The sequence below is a fragment of the Aquarana catesbeiana genome, linkage group LG09 (assembly GCF_042186555.1).
Source record: "Aquarana catesbeiana isolate 2022-GZ linkage group LG09, ASM4218655v1, whole genome shotgun sequence".
In the NCBI taxonomy this organism is placed as follows: domain Eukaryota; kingdom Metazoa; phylum Chordata; class Amphibia; order Anura; family Ranidae; genus Aquarana; species Aquarana catesbeiana.
This window is the reverse complement of record NC_133332.1, coordinates 61,186,444-61,206,426: the sequence shown is the minus strand read 5'-3', so window position 1 is coordinate 61,206,426 and position 19,983 is coordinate 61,186,444. Positions and strand designations below refer to the sequence as shown.

At 44.0% G+C, this 19,983-nt stretch overlaps 1 protein-coding gene across 2 annotated transcripts in view; it reads left to right on the top strand.

Annotated features, from left to right (window-relative positions):
• LOC141107718 (cytochrome P450 2C8-like) overlaps positions 1-16,462 on the top strand; it is a 64,459-nt gene extending 47,997 nt beyond the window's left edge. For both annotated transcript variants that reach the window (XM_073598638.1, XM_073598639.1), the window contains exons 7-9: positions 13,569-13,756; positions 14,392-14,533; positions 16,139-16,462. In XM_073598638.1, the coding sequence (XP_073454739.1) occupies positions 13,569-13,756; positions 14,392-14,533; positions 16,139-16,320 (512 nt within the window). In that variant the 3' untranslated portion in view covers positions 16,321-16,462. The remainder of the gene's footprint in view (positions 1-13,568; positions 13,757-14,391; positions 14,534-16,138) is intronic.
• The last annotated feature ends 3,521 nt before the right edge of the window (positions 16,463-19,983 follow it).

Here is a 19,983-nt window from a genome sequence, read left to right as displayed (position 1 = left end):
GGAGAGAAAAGAGAAGACAAGACAAGAGAAGACAAGAGAAGACAAGAGAAGAGAAGAGGGCCACCACTAGCAAAAGAGCTGGAAGAAGATAGCGAGAGAAGATCGGGCCACCGCTAGCAAAAGAGCAGAAGGTAGCGGAGGAGCCTGGCAGAAGAACTTTAGAGCGCAGAGAAGATCCGGAGACCGGGAGAAGATCCAGAGAGCACGGAGAAGAGGCCGGAGAGTGCGGAAGAGACCCCTGAAGTAGGAAGAAGACCCCCGGAGCTGCCTAATAAATTACTTTAAAAACCTGTCTAGTGTGTTTTTTTCTTGACACTTTTTCCCCCATGTGAATGGGTAGGGGTACCATGTACCCCATACTCATTCACATAGTGTGGGGGGCCAGAATCTGGCGGCCCCCTTATTAAAGGGGGCTCCCGGATTCTGATAAGCCCCCCACCCGCAGACCCCGACAACCAACGGCCAGGTTTGTCCAGAAGAGGCCCTTGTCCTAATTAACACGGGGACAAGGTGCTTTGGGGTGGGGGGGGCCGCAGCGCCCCCTTCCCCAAAGCACTCATCCCCCATGTTGAGGGCATGCAGCCTGGTACAGTTCGAGGGGGGCGCTCGCTCGTCCCCACCCCCTTTCCTGACCAGCCGGGCTGCGTGCTCGGATAAGGGTCTGGTATGGATTCTGAGGGGGGCACCTCCCACGCCGTTTTTTTGGCATAGGGAGTTCCCCTTAAAGTCCATACTAGACAGAAGGGCCTGGTATGCTGGAGCGGCATTTTGCCGTCGGTATCACAGTGCTGCCCCATTGATTTCAATTGGGAGGAGCAGTGAGTTCACCACTCCAAAAAAGCTGCTGGCAGGACTTTTTGTGTTGCCCTGTCAGCGCTCCGTTCCAGTGTGAAAGCCCTCAGTGGAGTGAATGGAGCCGCTTCTTTTGGGGTTTTTTCAGGAGCTATTTTTAGCGCCGAACCCCCTCAAAAACGTCCCAGTGTGAAAGGGGCCTAAAAAAAGTCCTGCTAGCAGCACCTTTGGAGCGGTGAAGGAGCGGTGTATAAACCGCTCCTGCCCATTGAAATCAATGGGACAGCGTGGCTATACCGCCGGCATAACACCACTGCGGTTGCGTTTTGCGAGCGGATTTAACCCCTTTTCGGCCGCTAGCGGGAGTTAAAACTGCTAGCGGCCAAATACCGCCAGTAAAGCAGCGTGAAAAATAGCACCATTTTACCGCTGCCGCCCGCACAGCCCCAGTGTTAATGGATGAATCTTTAAGGTCCGCCTCGGACCTGCGGACCTGAACGGACACTCCATAGACCTCTATGGAGGGTCGGATGTCAGTGGTGACATGTCCGCTGACATCCGACCCACTCCAATCCTAAAAAGTGTAACGGAGGAAAAACCTATTTTTCCATCCGTCTGCAGATCGGATTGGGTGACAACGGACTCTACGGTCCGTCATCATCCGATCCCCATAGAGGAGAGCGGCACTCTGACAGGTCCGTCCCTGCACAGTGTGCAGAGACAGACATGTCATCTGCCTGCTCAGCAGGGATCGACGGAGCGATCCCCCGCTGAGCAGAGCGGGCTCCGTACACGGACACGTCCGTGTGAAAGAACTCTAAGGCCAACGCCCTTTGTACAAAAATCCACTGCAAAGTTTGTACAAAGTCCCATCGTCTGTATGAGGCTTAAACACCAAAAATTCAAGTTTTCATATCTTTAAAGGTCACCATACACTGGCCAATCAGTTAGATCTTCCATAAATTAGATTCAGTGCAAGAGCCTGTTTGATTTTCCACAATTAGAAGTAAATCTTACAGTGTATCTTCCTATTACCCCTTTAGCCTAATGCTCTCTTTCCACTATTTCAACCCCAAAGTTGCGTGATTTACAATGTGCTTTTTCGGCTTGTTTTCCACTATTGCAACTTGTCATGCCACTAGGGACTGAAAAGTTGCATCACAAGTTCTACCCCATGATTTACAATGAGTACTGCTCATATCTGTGCGACTTCAAGTCGCAGCAACTTCAAAGTAGTCCCTGCACTACTTTGGTCCCACTTTGATGCAACTTGAGGTCCATAGACCTCAAAAATACACAGGCATTGCTTCAAGTTTCGACAAAAAGTTGCGGGAAACTCGCGGCAAAAAACACGCAACTTTGGGTTTGCAATAGTGGAAACTGAGCCTTAATGCCATGTCATGCGACTAGCTCAAAACATTGGAGAAAAAGTCGCACTGAAGTTGGAACAAAGTAGTGCAAAAACTTTTTTGGGAGTTGCACCAATTAGAACGGGGGAACATTGAAATACATGTGTTTTGACTTGTCCTGCGACTTCACTTGTGTCAAGTCACACAACGACTCGCAGTAGTGGAAAGAGAGCCTAAGGCCACTTGGGACTGAAAAGTTGCATCACAAGTTGTACCCCATGATTTACAATGAGTACCGTTCATATGTGTGCGACTTGCTTACGCCCATGCGCACATGCTGTGTACACAGCGGGCACACATCTTTATTACAGAAATCCATATTTGCCATGGAAATTAACCACTTGCTTACTGGGCACTTAAACCCCCCTGCTGTCCAGACCAATTTTCAGCGCTGATGCACTTTGAATGACAATTTCGCGGTCATACTAGCCAAATGTTTTTTTTTAAAGTTCCCACAAATAGAGCATTCTTTTGGTGGTATTTGATCACCTCTGTGGTTTTTTTCTTTTGTTCAAAAAAAAAGAAAAGACAGATTTTTATAAATAATTTTGTATATTTTCAGATATTTTGAAATTATATTTTGCAAACAGGTAATTTTTCTCCTTCATTAAAGTACACTGATGAGGCGGCACTGATTGGTTACACTGATAGGCAGCACTGCTTGGGACCAATGTTGGGCATTGATAGGTGGCACTGGCAGGTGGTACTGGTGGGCACAGATGAGGCAGAATTGCCTCTTCGGGACCAATGTCCCTTGCACCTAAGCCGGTGATCAGCTTTTATTTTTATCCTCATGCTGTCAGCGTGAGGAGAAAAAATAAACAATTACCGAGCTTTAGTTTACATCATGTGATCAGCCATCATTGGCTGACAGCTAATTGCGTGGTAAGGGGCTGGGATCAGCCCTTACTTTGATCTGTGATCACCCGAGTCTCAGTGCACGCTGCACGCCCTGCAGGGAGCACACGGGGAGCCTGTCCTATGACAGCCTCCCAGAAATTCAGGGCTATGCTGTGGCCATCATTTGGCTATAGCACAGACATCAAGTGGTTAATAGAAAAACAGATGCAGATTTCTAGGACTGGCCAAAAATAATGTTTAGAGTCAAAGGCAACTGATGACTTTCTATTAAAGTTCTAAATGGGCCATTAACATGCATCACAATTGAACTTAGGAATGTGTCTTTGTAAAGTTAAACTAATTAAAATCCTTTCTTATTTTTGCTTGGGGATAGACTGCAGAGGGATTAGAAGTTTTGTCAGATGTCTACAGCCCTGATAGGGTGAAGACACCTCCCACAATTTGCCAATTTCTCATTCAAAATTATTCACTTCCTGTTACATAGCCAAACAGGATGTGAGGGTAAAACCCTACCAATGTATGTCCTTGGGGACACACAGGTCAATCTAAATAGTTTCCCCATTCGGGAAATTGCACTCTAGCATTTTGCCATGTACATCCCAAATTATTATGTATCTTGGGGTTTATTTACTAAAAAGTAAATCCACTTTGCACTACAAGTGCACTTAGAAGTGCAGTTGCTGGAGATCCGAGGGGGACAAGCAAGGAAAAGAAACGAAACAGCATCTTTGCCTCTACATGATTGGATGATAAAATCACCAGTGCTAACCCTCTGATTTTCATCAACTACACTTGCATTGCAGAAAGGATTTGCCTTTAACAAACCCCAAAATACCTAATAATTTGGGGTGTACACAACAAAGTGCCAGAGTGCAATTTGCATAGTGGGGGCACTAGTTGGATTAACCTGTGTGCCCCCAAGGAAAAATATTGTTAGGGTTTTACTCTCACTTCCTGTTTGGCTATGTGACAGGAAGCAAAGCCAATTTTAAGAAAAGGGACACCAAGCCCAACCTTAAAAAAATAAAAATCTTGATTTCCCTCAAATGTCCACAATTAGAATAGGATTGTCTTCAGCTTGATTTTAGTTCAGTGCTCTAAATCAGTGCTTCTCAACCCAGTCCTCAAGTACCCCCAACAGGCCATGTTTGCAGGTTTTCCTTCATCTTGCACAGGTGCTTTAAATCAAAGTCAATGGCTTTGTATTTTGGACAGCTATTTTAGATATGATAAAATTTCCTAAACATGTCCTGTCAGGGGGGTACTTGAGGACTGAGGCTGAAAACCACTGTGCAAAGAGAAAATTGAATACTTAGCACTCTGAAATGTTACTTTCCTGGTCACTATCCATGGCAGCATACGCACACTCCATGCATGTGCTACCATGAAGGCACCAGGAAAGTAACTTAAAACTAAAAAAAGGGATTTGTCTAAGACATGCCAATCAGCCTAGTTAAGCTTCAGCTGGGAAATCCGTTGCATGAAAAGAACACACATAAAACATAAAAAATTTGAAACAATTTTATTGGTCCAAAACAAACAGGACTTAGAAAAGAAGCAAGGAAAGCAAAATACACACATGTATGTCAATTTGAGACACTAACAGAATATGTTTGAGGTTTGACCCTTTTGCAGTGTAAATTAACAGGAGTTAAAAAGAGTGCACCCACAAATGGACATCTATTGAGGATTAAAATAACATTAGGCACAACATATTGAGAAAGAATTTTAAAAATAATGCAGCACAGACAGTTAAATCAAAGTGAACGTAAAAACAACAAAAATTGCCAACATAAAAAAAGATTTCATGGTAAAATAAGCACCACCCCAAAAAAACAAAAAACCAAAGTAACAAATAAATTGCATAAAAACACTGCTTTGCAACAACATAACAAACCAAATACATGTGTTAGACACTCGATAAGGACACTCAAACACATCTCTTTTCAGGGCAAAGTAAAGAATGCTATCTGCAAGCTTTATATAACAAAGGGTTGTGTGCTAATGAGGCAATTGTAAACACATGGAAAGTCCATGAAACACACAAAATGCAAGTTCACCCAATGTAGAGAGAACTTCAAAGTGGGTACACCTCTTAAGGATGTCCTTAAATCACTAACCCAAGAAAACACACTCTGAGCATGCCCAGAAACATCCAAGTGCTGTTCACACACAAAAAGCACCACCCAAAAAAAACAAAGTCTCTGAGCATGCCCAGAACAACCCAAATGCAGCTAGCACAAAATAAGCCACCCCCCTGTCCAAAATTAGGCACATCATCCAGCATGCACCAAAATTACAGATGGGACAAAACACCCCCCAGTCCAGGGGGGCAACTAAAGAGCCTAACATGTGCAAAAGTTAGACAACTAATACCATTGCAGTCTATTGGAACTGACTTGGCAATTTTACTAGTCCCCACTTGGCTGGCTTATCTTCTAGTTAATGGCCTTAAAATGGGTATAGGGGCCCATGTCCCACCCTAAGGGACATATATCAATGTCACCAATTGGACAACCCCAAAAACGAAACAAGGAGAAATGCCTTTAAATATGCCAAATTGCTTAAGGGCCAGTTCACACCATTGCAGTCCAGTGCATATTTTATGCATCAAAAATGCATGGAAATTCAGTTATATGGTTTTCAATGGCATAGTTCACACCAGTGCTTGCAGTTCCAGTGCGTTCCAGAAAAAAAAGTAGAACATGCTAAATTTTTTCTGAACTGGACTGTACTGGAAAGCTGTAAAACGCATTAAAAATGCACTGGAATGCACTTGTCCTTATTTAAGATTACGAAAAAAGAGGGGGTGGGAAGCACTGGACTGCATCAAAAACGCACCAAAACGCACTGGAACGCATCAAAAACGCGCATGCAGAAAAGCACCTGGAACGCACCTGGACTGCATTTCTATGATGTGAACTGGCCCTAAGGGCCAGATCACACCATAGAAACGCAGTCCGGATGCGTTCCAGGTGCTTTTCTGCATGCGCGTTTTTGATGCGTTCCACTGGGTAGTGGGGTTCCCCAGGGTTCTGTGCTGGGACCAATCCTATTTAATTTGTTCATAAACGACCTGGAGGATGGGATAAACAGTTCAATCTCTGTATTTGCAGACGATACTAAGCTAAGCAGGGCAATAACTTCTCTGCAGGATGTGGAAATCTTGCAAAAAGACCTGAACAAATTAATGGGGTGGGCGACTACATGGCAAATGAGGTTCAATGTAGAAAAATGTAAAATAATGCATTTGGGTGGCAAAAATATGAATGCAATCTATACACTGGGGGGAGAACCTCTGGGGGAATCTAGGATGGAAAAGGACCTGGGGGTCCTAGTGGATGATAGGCTCAGCAATGGCATGCAATGCCAAGCTGCTGCTAATAAAGCAAACAGAATATTGGCATGCATTAAAAGGGGGATCAACTCCAGAGATAAAACGATAATTCTCCCGCTCTACAAGACTCTGGTTCGCCCGCACCTGGAGTATGCTGTCCAGTTCTGGGCACCAGTCCTCATGAGGGACGTACTGGAAATGGAGCGAGTACAAAGAAGGGCAACAAAGCTAATAAAGGGTCTGGAGGATCTTAGTTATGAGGAAAGGTTGCGAGCACTGAACTTATTCTCTCTGGAGAAGAGACGCTTGAGAGGGGATATGATTTCAATTTACAAATACTGTACTGGTGACCCCACAATAGGGATAAAACTTTTTCGCAGAAGAGAGTTTAATAAGACTCGTGGCCACTCATTACAATTAGAAGAAAAGAGGTTTAACCTTAAACTACGTAGAGGGTTCTTTACTGTAAGAGCGGCAAGGATGTGGAATTCCCTTCCACAGGCGGTGGTCTCAGCGGGGAGCATTGATAGCTTCAAGAAACTATTAGATAATCACCTGAATGACCGCAATATACAGGGATATGTAATGTAATACTGACACATAATCACACACATAGGTTGGACTTGATGGACTTGTGTCTTTTTTCAACCTCACCTACTATGTAACTATATGTAACTATGTGTGGGGTTCCCCCGAAATTCCATACCAGGCCCTTCAGGTCTGGTATGGATATTAAGGGGAACTGCGCCAAAATTAAAAAAAAATGGCTTGGGAGTCCCCCTCAAAATCAATACCAGGCCCTTCAGGTCTGGTATGGATTTTAAGGGGAACCTCGAGACAAAATAAAAAAAATGGCGTGGGGTCCCCCTAAAAATCCATACCAGACCCTTATCCAAGCACGCAACCTGGCAGGTGGCAGGAAAAGAGGGGGGGACGAAAGAGCACCCTTCCCCTCCTGAAACGTACCAGGCCACATGCCCTCAACATTGGGAGGGTGCTTTGGGGTCCCCCCCAAAGCACCTTGTCCCCATGTTGATGAGGACAAGGGCTTCATCCACACAACCCTTGCCCAGTGGTTGTGGGGGTCTGCGGGCGGGCGCTTATCAGAATCTGGAAGCCCCCTTTAACAAGGGGACCCCCAGATCCCGGCCCCCCCTGTGTGAAATGGTAACCTACCATTTCACAAAAAAAGTGTCAAAAATGTTAAAAATGACAAGAGACAGTTTTTGACAATTCCTTTATTTAAAGCCTTCTTCTTTCCATCTTCTTGGGGTCTTCTTTCTTCTTCCTTCCTTCATCCTTCTGTTTCTTCCTCCATCTTCTTCTTCCTCTGCTTCTTCCTCCGATCCTCCGTCACTGTGTGACGCTTCTTGTCTTCTGACACTTATATAACGGAACCGTGCTTCAGAGGGGACTTGACAGGGACTTTCCCTATGGCTTTCCCCGTGATGTCAGAGGGGGGTGGGGTCACCGGGTGGCCCCACCCTCCGTTATTTAAGAAGTGTCAGAAGACGAGAAGCATCACACAGCGGGAGCCTCCCATCATGGATGCGGAGCGGCCCAAGAATGAAGCGGGGAAGAAGACGCCGCGGAGGAAGATGCCAGACAAGAACACTGGAGCAAGAAGCCGAGGATCGGAGGAAGAAGCAGAGGAAGAAGAAGATGGAGGAAGAAACCGAAGGAAGAAGGAAGGAAGAAGATCCCAAGAAGATGGAAAAAGAAGGCTTTAATTAAAGGAATTGTCAAAAACTGTCTCTCTTGTCATTTTTAACATTTTTGACACTTTTTTTGTGAAATGGTATGGGTACTTTTGTACCCCCTTACCATTTCACACAGGGGGAGGGCCGGGATCTGGGGGTCCCCTTGTTAAAGGGGGCTTCCAGATTCCAATAAGCCCCCCCGCCCGCAGACCCTCACAACCACCGGGCAAGGGTTGTGGGGATGAAGCCCTTGTCCTCATCAACATGGGGACAAGGTGCTTTGGGGGGGACCCCAAAGCACCCTCCCAATGTTGAGGGCATGTGGCCTGGTGCGGTTCAAGAGGGGAGGGGTGCTCTCTCGTCCCCCCCTCTTTTCCTGCCGCCTGCCAGGTTGCGTGCTCAGATAAGGGTCTGGTATGGATTTTTAGGGGGACCCCACGCCATTTAATTTTGGCGTGGGGTTCCCCTTAAAATCCATACCAGATCTGAAGGGCCTGGTATGGATTTTGAGGGGCACCCCCATGCCATTTTTTTTTTTTTGGCGTGGGGTTCTCCTTAATATCCATACCAGACCTGAAGAGCCTGGCATTGAATTTCGGGGGAACCCCGCACATTTTTTTTTCTGAATTTCGTTTTTTTTCTTAATGCTGTTTTTATCAATTAACTCTTATGTGTATTGCCCGACCGACATTTCATTAAAGCCGCAAAGTGAATCAGCGTTAAAAAAAAAAAAAAAAGTCTAGAGGTGCGCCCGTTCAACCTTTGCAAATGCATTTACGTTGCTTGACATTTACTAAGATTTTGCCGGCGCAGTGAACCAAAGCATTTGAACAAGTGCAAATGCCGTTTGAGCATGCGCAGTGCATAAATTCACCTCCCGCAGTTCTTAATGTATTTGCCGGCTTGTTCGGAGAAAGTTACTTTTTCATTCTATTTTGGGCATATTTGTGACTTGGGCAGTTAGTACCATACTTCATCACATCACCCCCATAATATTGGCACTTTCAGCTTGTTTAAATTTTAAGTTAAAGATGCCATGCGCCATGTCTATAGTGGCGTACCGATCACCTCCTCCCGTGTGCCGGGAAGAGAATAGTAAATGGGGGATCTCGCTGTGTTACCGGCGCAACTGTTTTGTAAATACGAAAATGTCACTTGCGCATTGGCGTGCACCACAACTCATGGCGCAAATGCTTCGTAAATCTGCCCAACTGTGTGTTATTCATATAATACATGCAAAAAAACAAATGCTGAGGATTATACTATGTGTACAAAGCAAGAAAACTGGTACTGTGCAGTACATGCACTATAAGAACAGGATCTTAGATTTATACCCAGTATACAGACAAAAAGAACTGGTACTGTGCAGTATCCATACTACAGGATAAGAACACATACTGAGAAATATACCCTGTATACAAAGCAGAACTGGTAGTGTGCAGAATCCATCCATCCATACATACAATCCATACATACAGGATTAGAATGCATATTGAGAAACATACACAAAACACAGAAGACATAAATTTGTAGCATCATGTTTACAGGAATAGGGTAAGAAAAAGTGACACTAAAGGTTCATTTTTTTTTTTTTTTAATAGCAAACATATCATACTTACCTCCGCTGTGCAGCTCGTTTTGCACAGAGTGGCCCCAAACCTGGTCTTCTGGGGTCCCTCGGCGGCTCTTGCGGCTCCTCCCCACATCAGAAAACCCCCTGGCAGAAGCACTCTCCCTGGGGGTTACCTTGTGGGCGCGTTCCCGAGTCCAGCATTTGGCGTCCATAGATGCCGAATGCAGGACTCGGCCCTGCCCCCCGGCGCCCGCGTCATTGGATTTGATTGACAGCAGTGGGAGCCAATGGCTGCTATCAATCTATCCAATCAAGAGCCGAGAACCTCGGACAGAGAGACAGCACGTCCCCGTGGGTCAAGTTCTAGGGCTCAGGTAATTGGGGCTGGGGGGCCGGTCACTGCCAGGTGTTTTTTCACCTTAATGCAAAGGATGCATTAAGGTGAAAAAACACGTAGGTTTACAACCCCTTTAACAAATTATATTTTCTGCAGATTTTTGTCTTCAGATTTACCAAAACCATGTAGTGAAAGGGCCTGCCTGATTGCATACAAATTGAAACTCTTAAGGTTTGATCTCATATTATATGGTTTTGGTAAATCTGAAGACAAAAATCTGCAGAAAATCTAATAGTGTGTATGGGACTTAACTGTATACCCAACATGTGTAGCAAAAGTAGTAGTACTTTTGTGTAATGGCAGCCAGGTGTGCTTGTGCAGGCTGCATGCCCTCCACAAAAACAGCCACAAAAGCGGTAGGGGTAGAACCTGAACTGTTTAACCCACTCTTGCCCAGCATTGGTTGGTCTCCATAGACTCACTGAGCTGCTATGGGCATGGGATCCTCTTCTGTGTACAGAAGCACCCTTGGTAGACCACAGCACAGTTGGCTCCATTAACCCCTGCCATGCTGGAAGATTATGGTGCCGGGGTGGGGTGGGAATTCGAAGAAGAGGATTTCTACTAAAGGAGGAGACATCAACACAAAGGACACATTACATTGATCATCGTAAGTAATGTCTCTTGTGCTGATTTTTTTTCTCTTTAGTAAACTTAGGCTTTAATAGCCAATTATATGCTGTGCATTTAGAGATTAATCCAGTTCTTTTAAAAAACATCATCTGAGCTGGCTGGAGCTAGTTTCTGAGGGAAATTATTCCATGTGTTCACAACCTTTACTGTGAAGAAGCTTTTCCATATGCAGATATTAAACATTTTTTCTCCAGTTGCAAAGAGTGCCCCGTTGTCCTTTGCAATGACCATAAAGTGAGTCACTTTAACCACTTCCTGACCAGCCTTTTGTAATATGATGGCTGGGCGGGACATTCATCATTCTTGGTGGACGTCATATGACGTCCTCCCAAAACGCGCTCCGCGGGTCACGCTCTGGTGCAATCTGTCACCGGCTGTGTCCATCTGTACCATGTGATTAGCTGTGGCCAATCACAGCTAATCACAATAGTAAACAATGAATGAATCCATTTCATTCAGTAAAAACGGTTGTTTATTCCTGTGGAGTTGACTGGTATAAGCCATCATAATGTGTGTAAAAAAAAAAAGTGAAAAAACCTAATCACTACCCCAGAGTAGTACAGTATTACTGTGATAACACTGTTTTGCTCTGCTCACAGTGTGTTTAAAAAAAATCTTAAGAAAAGAAAGAAATGGCATAAAAAGGAAAAAAATTGAAAAAAGTTATTATATATTTTTTTACATACTGTCACCAGTCAGTGTCCCTGATCGCTGTCACACCAGTTATATGATGACGCTGTACTGCACTGCTGACAGTATGTAAAAAAAAAAATTGCGAAAAAAACAATATTTTTTTAATTTCTTCATTTTCCAAAATAAGTGACAAAAAATTACAACTTTAAAAAACTCGCCATGCCTCTTACTACTTTCCATAAGGGGTCATTTGAGGGTATTTGTACTTTCCTGGTGTTTTGGGCCTCAGGAAATGAGATAGGCCATCAGTACATCAGGATTAATCAATTTTCAGATATATACCATAGTTTGAGGACTCTATTGCCCCGTGCACATGACCGGACTTTCCGACAACAAAACCGTGGATTTTTATTCGAAGGGCGTTGGCTCCAACTTAATTGCATACACACGGTCACACAAATGTTGGCCAACAATTACGAATGTAGTGACGTACTAGACGTACTAGGTGGGTTTTTCAGCTCTTTAGCGCCACCCTTTGGGCTCCTTCTGCTAATTTCGTGTTAGTAGAAGTTTGGTGAGTGTTGATTCGTGCTTTTCTTTTTGCTTTTTTCATGTAGCGCTTTTCAGTTTCTGAACGGCCGTTCGTCAACCAGACATGTTGCAGAATTGTAGGAGATAACGTGTTATTTATTATTGACCTTGGAGTTATTACTTTGATATTATATTTGGGTTGAATAATAATGATTTGATTTGGTATATTTTCTATATTTTTGGATGCATAGATTGCACTTTTTGGTTAAGTTCTATTGGCAGATAGCATGTCTAATTTTTTTTTTTTTTTAATGCACAATAAAAAAATTGTGTAGAATAATACTTGGCTGTGTGTTTTACTTCAAATGACAGTTTGGGAGTAGGCAGTTACATTTTATAAAATACAATGTAAAATTAACAAGGGACACCAACATCGCTGTATCTTTGATCTTAAAAACTACGATCTTTGATCTTGATCTTAAAAACTATGGGATAATGGTATTGTGGTAACTTGCCCAAAAATAAATAAATAAAGCATAATAATATTATTCTTGATATCACTAGAAAAAAAAAGCCTTTGAAACTTCGTTTTCAATAACTCCATCAGTATCACCAGCAAAGAAGCTTCATTATTATCCCATTAAAGAAGAAGAGAATTGTGCGCTGCATTTGGAGATTTCATAATTTGCCACGTTACAAATGTTAATACTGCATTACGAACACTTGTTTACAAGACCGACCGCTTCTGCTTCTGAGCATGCGTGGACTTTTGTCCGATGGATTTGTGTACACACGATCGGAAAGTCCGACAACAAACATTTGTTGGTGGAAAATCTGAGAACCTGCTAGCCAACATTTGTTGGCGGAAAGTCCGACAACAAATGTCCGATGGAGCATACACACGGTCGGACTTTCCACCAACAAGCTCACATCCAACTATTGTCGGAAAATCCGATCGTGTGTACGTGGCATTTAACTTTCCTACAGACTAAATAATAAACACTGATTTTGGTTATTTTCACCAGAAAAAATGTAGCAGTATACAGTTTGGCCTAAATTTATGAAGAAACATTATTTATTTGCAATAGGTTATTATGTATATACATAAACAAAGAAAAAACTTTTTTTTACAAAATTTGTTTTTTTTTGGATTTGTTTTGCAAAAAACCCAGTGGTGATTAAATACTACCAAAAGAAAGCTCTATTTGTGTGAAAAAACATGATAAACATTTTATATGGGTGCAATGTTGCATGATCGGACAATTGTCATTCAAAGTAAGGCAGCACTTAAATCTGAAAATTGACCTGGGCAAGAAGGGGGTGAGAGCGTCCTGTATTGAAGTGGTTAAGGTGAAAATTATAGGTTGAAGAGCATGCCACAAACCTCTTTCTGAATCTATAGCTGGATGCCAGGTCTGCCTTAGAATCTCTTTTCTGTCTATGCTTTACCTATTTTTTAAAGTCAACTCTGACTCCTAACTTTTCTGACTACCCACAATTGCTCTATACCTTTGGCTTTTCCTGTCCCAGGATCTCACATCATGTTTCTACTGCTTATATCTCTTTCTCCAGCCTGGAGCATGTCCTTGACTAGTCATTGCACAGCATTGCCTTCTCATGGAGATCTTTTGCTTTTTGATGGTATGTTTTTTTGAGGGACAATTCCCTTCCATTTCTATCATAGTTTTCATGTAACCTGCAGAAAAGGTCCAGAAAGAAATTGACACTGTGATTGGACAAGATCGCCTTCCCTCTGTGGAAGACAGGAACAAGATGCCATATACAGATGCTGTTATACATGAAATCCAGAGATTTGCTGATATAATTCCATCAGGATTACTTCATGCTACAAGCAAAGACATCACCTTCCGAGGTTATAGGATTCCTAAGGTAGGAGTAGAAATGTCTGTTTTAGAAAAGGAATTGCCAAGTGATCATCTCCTAACAAAATTTGTTGATGTGCATTGATTTTGTCAGTTGTATAATGGAAACAATTTAAAGGCACATTATGCACATTTCTTTAAAGAGATCCTGTCACATTCAGGACAAATTGGCAGGATCTTTATAAAATCCTCCTCTCCGGACTACCTTATTCTTACTTCTCCAATTCTCCTCTTCTGTGGCCGTTGCTGCCAAATACCCAGTGTTTCTGGCTAAGGGGACATGTGACCCCATTCCATGATGCAGTTCTCAGGCCTACCACAAGGCCTGAGCACTGTTACATAATGGATGAGGTTAGGTCACTCCTCCATCTAAAATCTGACACCAGCTGACCCTAGGTATTTTGGTTGCTGTGATGGTGGAAGGAGTGGCAGAGTTTGTTGGAGAGGTCAATATAAAATGGTCTGGGGGTTGGCAAAGTGACAGATTCTTTTAAAATGCAGGACATACTGCCACTTCAAGTTCAGGTTGCTAATCCCTGAATTAAGGAGCAAAATATTTTAACATATGACTCCTAAACCCCAAATGAAAATCTGTGATGATAATTATGTTTTGATTGTATATTTATCTTATTTTCAATTCAGGACACCTTGGTGGTTGTTACCCTCACATCTGTTTTGAAAGATCCCAAATTCTTTAAGAATCCTACTTACTTTGATCCTGCACACTTTCTTGATGAGAATGGGGCCTTTAAGAAGAATGATGCTTTTATGCCTTTTTCTGCAGGTACCAAAGAACTATGCAAATATTAAAAGGAATCTATTGTATCTGTAACATAAATAAGCTAAATGTAAATATTATAATTTAAATGATATAACCATTGCTCCTATAAATATTAATATTTTTTTGTTTGCTATGTAATACTCTGTATACATGCTTTGATTCCTCTGCATATATAAAGTCACTGCTTCTAGGTTAGAAGCAAACCGCAATGGATTGGGCTTTAATTGTTTTATCTGTAGAAATAAACTTCCAGGGAAGGCAGGGATGTGATTGAGGCAAAACCTATTCAGATCAGGATAGACACAGTCTTCAATCAAATGCACGTTCCTGCTGACTTTACTTGTAATTCATGTTTGATAGCTTTTGTTCAGCAAAGGTGTTGGTCAGACTAGCTAGATTTTCTCATTTGCACAATTATAGATAGTGGAAATATGAACAGAAGGCAAGACTTAACTGTTGTTTGTGTAAGAACAGGTTAAAGAGGAACTTCACCGTATCTAGGTAAAACTAAATTTCAACTCTCTAATAATTTTCCCTCTAAGATAATAAAAATAGATTGTTACTAGTTCATTAAGTCCAGTGTTGTCTTCTTTGCTGGTAAACCTCTCCTTGCCTTGCTCTGCTTCTGTGCTGTCATCTTGAAATTCCTGCCCTGCTCATGCATGTGCAGACATGAGGGCAGGTCACTTCGAGGTTCCAAATACCTGGCAGAGACCCAAAGGAAGTATGTATGTGCATGTGCAAGGTCCCGTTCATGTTCTGATCTCTGCCAGGATTCAAATGAAGCAATTCTTCATCCCTTACAGAAACAATGCCTCCCTAAATGTATGACATGGACATCCTAGGAGCCATAGGGTGGTCAACCTTACATCTAGGCGAGAAATTTAGGAAATGGCACTATTTAAAAAAAATAATAATAATTACCTTTTCTAACATAAAATAATATCTGTAGTTGAGTAACAAAGAGAGAGGAGTGAGCAGATGAGATGTTAATTTAATGGGTAAAGGTCCACTTTACCATACTAAAAACCTCATAGAAAGCCAGTGAGCAGTGCATATAGAAGCAGTAGCAAAAGTTCATTTTGCAGGCCATTTACATACATCTCGAAGACTGGAAGGAAGAGTTCAACCAAAGGGGTCATCAGATGCTGCATAAAAGAAGAATCCCTGAGATGGTATTCATGCAAACAAAAGAAGACAGTTCAACCTCAACCAAGAAAGTGACAATCAATGCTGTACACCCACATTGAAACGCTCTGCAGCTTATTAGAGCTTATTGACCCTCAGACTATGAGTGGTCAATTGCACTTGAAAAGTTTAAGAAAGACATTCACCCAAGCTCAGCTGAGCAGTCACCATAGCTATCCAAACAGGACCTCCTTAGCTCTCCAGGCTTGGCATGCAAAGTTAAACACAAGGACAAACTTGTCCTTGCTTCTGATAACATCATGTATGACGAAACATGTAGGGTGGACCATGCTCAGATTTAGGTGTTACCAGAGCACCATGTTACCAACAATCAGAAAACTGTACATTGCAGGTTGTACATGTGGTCTCTATAGCTGCTATCTTAAAGCTGATTTTTTTTTTCCTTTTTCTTCTTTTTAGGTAAGCGTGTATGTGCAGGAGAAGGTCTAGCCCGTATGGAGCTTTTCTTGTTTTTCACTACTATACTCCAGAGGCTTACTTTGAAACCAACAGTGGATAAGAAAGACCTAGAGATCACCCCAGAACCCAAAACCAATGCTTCAAGAGCTCGGAATTATAAAATGTTTGTCACCCCTCGGTAAAATACCCATCATATAACATTAAAGAGATGGTGTCATACTTTAGACACCATCAGAGACCAACATAACCATTTGTTTTTGCAGCACAAATATAATTGCATAATATTAAATAATGAGTAATTATTGGGTAATAAACAGAATAGCCTTTAATTATACACGTTTTTTTTTTAATATAATTTATTGTGCATTGCATTCTGTCTGGCAGATCCTAAGCCTACCTTTTTGTTAATGAGCTCATTACTTCACAGGTATTTAATTAAAAGATTTTATCCTGACAGCTTCTCAACCCAAACTCCATGAACTACAGTATGTTCACAGACTGAAAAATCTGTTTAAAAACCCTTCCTGTTACATTACAGAAGAAACAATTAAAGTGAACTAAACTGCATCTGAGCACCAAAAACTGAAAATGCTGTTTAATTAATTTCTTTAAATATTCAAAGCAAACTCACACATCCATCCATGTCTCCATGCTTTATTTTGTTAAGAAATCAGTTTGAACCCCCCAACCCCCAGGGTTTCTAGCTGCAGCCATCTTGAGTAAGGGCAGATGATTCATGTAGCATTTACTTCCTGAATTAATGAATGAATGATTTGTATAGCGCTGCAAATGTGAACTGAATCGCCTCAAGGCGCTAGATCTGTCCTGTGTTGTCCAGCTTCTTAGAAGAGGTAGGTCTTGAGTTTCTTCCTGAAGGCCTGATGGTTTTCTTCCATGCGAATGTGAGTAGGTAGAGCGTTCCATAACCGTGGTCCTTGGACTGCGAATCTTCGTTCTCCTTTTGTTTTGTAGTGGGTTTTTGGAATAAGGAGGAGGTTTTGGTTAGAAGATTGAAGACTGCGATTGGGTGTGTAGTGCTTTATTTTCTCGCATAGGTATTGAGGAGCGTTTCCTTGTATACTGTCAGGGGATGTTATACACAACATCCAATGCAGGTGATCAGATCGCTGGGCTGCACCAAGGAATCAGGGACAAACGAGTAAATAAAGAAAGTATGTTTATTATAATGATAACGATACACGTGAAAACAAGACAGCAAACCAAAAACAAGAAAATGGTGAAAACACAGCAAACCCCCAAACCAACCTAACTATCTATCTAACTAATATAATACACAAGCAAGGAAACCAACATGCAAAATATAAGGCATGGGCCAAAGCGACAAGGGAACAGAAACCAGGAATAATGAAGCAGACCAAGGAGCAGGTAACAGGGAACAGGAAACAGGGTTCAAGGACAGGATACACAAACGGGGTTCAGGAACAAACAGGAACAGGCTGGAACAAGAGCAGGTACTGGCAGGGACAAGGGCTAGCAGAGGAATACTGAAGCACTGGAGGTTAGTTCAGGGCGGGTTTATATAGTCCAGCAAAACCATGACAGGTGTGCTTGATGGCAAGTCTGCAGACCAGGCAGGGAGACCCCCGCTGGTGGCCACTGGAATTACACCCTTTTGGTGCTGAATGTAATAGTGCCACCAGCAGGAGAAACCGGAGATGACACCGTTCCTGACAGTTCCCCCTCCTAAAGGAGTGGCCTCCGGACACTCCATTCAGCCCTGGGTACGGCAGTCCGAGTGGGTGCAGAAACACCTTAAAATGTTTCCCTACAGAGTCTGCAGACTTCTTCGCACTTCCAAGGTCAGAGTCTTTTAGTTCAATGGGGGACGTGCCATCAGAGTCTGAAAATAGGACACGTACCCCACCACCCGGGTCAGGAAGTTTGGATCTGGAGATGAAAATTAGCAGGGTAACGGGAAAGAAACCATCGGAGGCAGACCACACAGGAGCATTACATTCAAGCCAGGCGACAGACAGGATTGACCCAGCGGCAAGATGGCCATCAGTCAGGAACAGTTTTAGCAGGCACCATGTCATCAGGCTGAGCAGAAAGCAGAGGTACATCACGCTGGGCAGTAACACATCCGCATCGAGCTGGGCAGCAGGCAAAAGCACATCGAGCTGGGCAGCAGGCAAAAGCACATCGAGCTGGGCAGCAGGCAAAAGCACATCGAGCTGGGCAGCAGGCAAAAGCACATCGAGCTGGGCAGCAGGCAAAAGCACATCGAGCTGGGCAGCAGGCAAAAGCACATCGAGCTGGGCAGCAGGCAAAAGCACATCGAGCTGGGCAGCAGGCAAAAGCACATCGAGCTGGGCAGCAGGCATGGGCACATCGAGCTGGGCAGCAGGCATGGGCACCTCAAGCTGGGCAGCAGGCATGGGCACCTCAAGCTGGGCAGTGGACTCATCAAGCTGGAGAGCAGGCACTGGTACTTCCGGCTGGAACACTGGCACCTCAGACTGGAACACTGGCACCGAGACATCAGGCTGGAGGGCTGGCACAGAGACATCAGACCAGGCGGCAGGTACTGGAACTTCAGACTGGGCAGTAGGCCCATCAGGCAGAACAGCAGGTGCTGGCACAACAAGCTGAACAGAAGGCACATCGGACTGGATAGCAGGTACTGGAACTTCAAACCGGGCAGCCGGTACTGGAACTTTAGACTGGGCAGCAAGCACAGACACTGGCACATCAGGCAGAATAGCAGGTGCTGGAACAACAGGCAGAACAGCAGGTGAATCGGACTGGATAGTCAGTACTGGAACTTCAGACTGGGCCGTGGGCACAGGCGCTGGCACGTCAGGCAGAACAGCAGGTACTGGCACAACAGGCAGAACAGCAGGTACATCGGACTGGATAGCAGGTACTGGAACTGCAGACTGGACAGTGGGCACAGGTGCTGGCACATCAGGCAGAACAGCAGGTACATCAGACTGGATAGCAGGTACTGGAACTGCAAACCGGGCAGCTGGTACTGGAACTTCAGACTGGGCCGTGGGCACAGGCGCTGGCACATCAGGCAGAACAGCAGGTACTGGAACTTCAAACCGGGCAGCTGGTATTGGAACTTCAGACTGGACAGTGGGCACAGGTGCTGGCACATCAGGCAGAACAGCAGGTACTGGCACAACAGGCTGAACAGCAGGTACATCGGACTGGATAGCAGGTACTGGAACTTCAAACTGGGCAGCTGGTACTGGAACTTCAGACTGGACAGTGGGCACAGGTGCTGGCACATCAGGCAGAACAGCAGGTACTGGCACAACAGGCTGAACAGCAGGTACAGCGGACTGGATAGCAGGTACTGGAACTCCAAACCGGACAGCTGGTACTGGAACTGCAGACTGGACAGTGGGCACAGGTGCTGGCACATCAGGCAGAACAGCAGGTACATCGGACCGGATAGCAGGTACTGGAACTGCAAACCGGGCAGCTGGTACTGGAACTTCAGACTGGACAATGGGCACAGGTGCTGGCACATCAGGCAGAACAGCAGGTACTGGCACAACAGGCTGAACAGCAGGTACATCGGACTGGATAGCAGGTACTGGAACTTCAAACCGGGCAGCTGGTACTGGAACTTCAGACTGGACAGTGGGCACAGGTGCTGGCACATCAGGCAGAACAGCAGGTACTGGCACAGCAGGCTGAACAGCAGGTACATCAGACTGGATAGCAGGTACTGGAACTTCAAACTGGGCAGCTGGTACTGGAACTTCAGACTGGACAGTGGGCACAGGTGCTGGCACATCAGGCAGAACAGCAGGTACTGGCACAACAGGCTGAACAGCAGGTACAGCGGACTGGATAGCAGGTACTGGAAC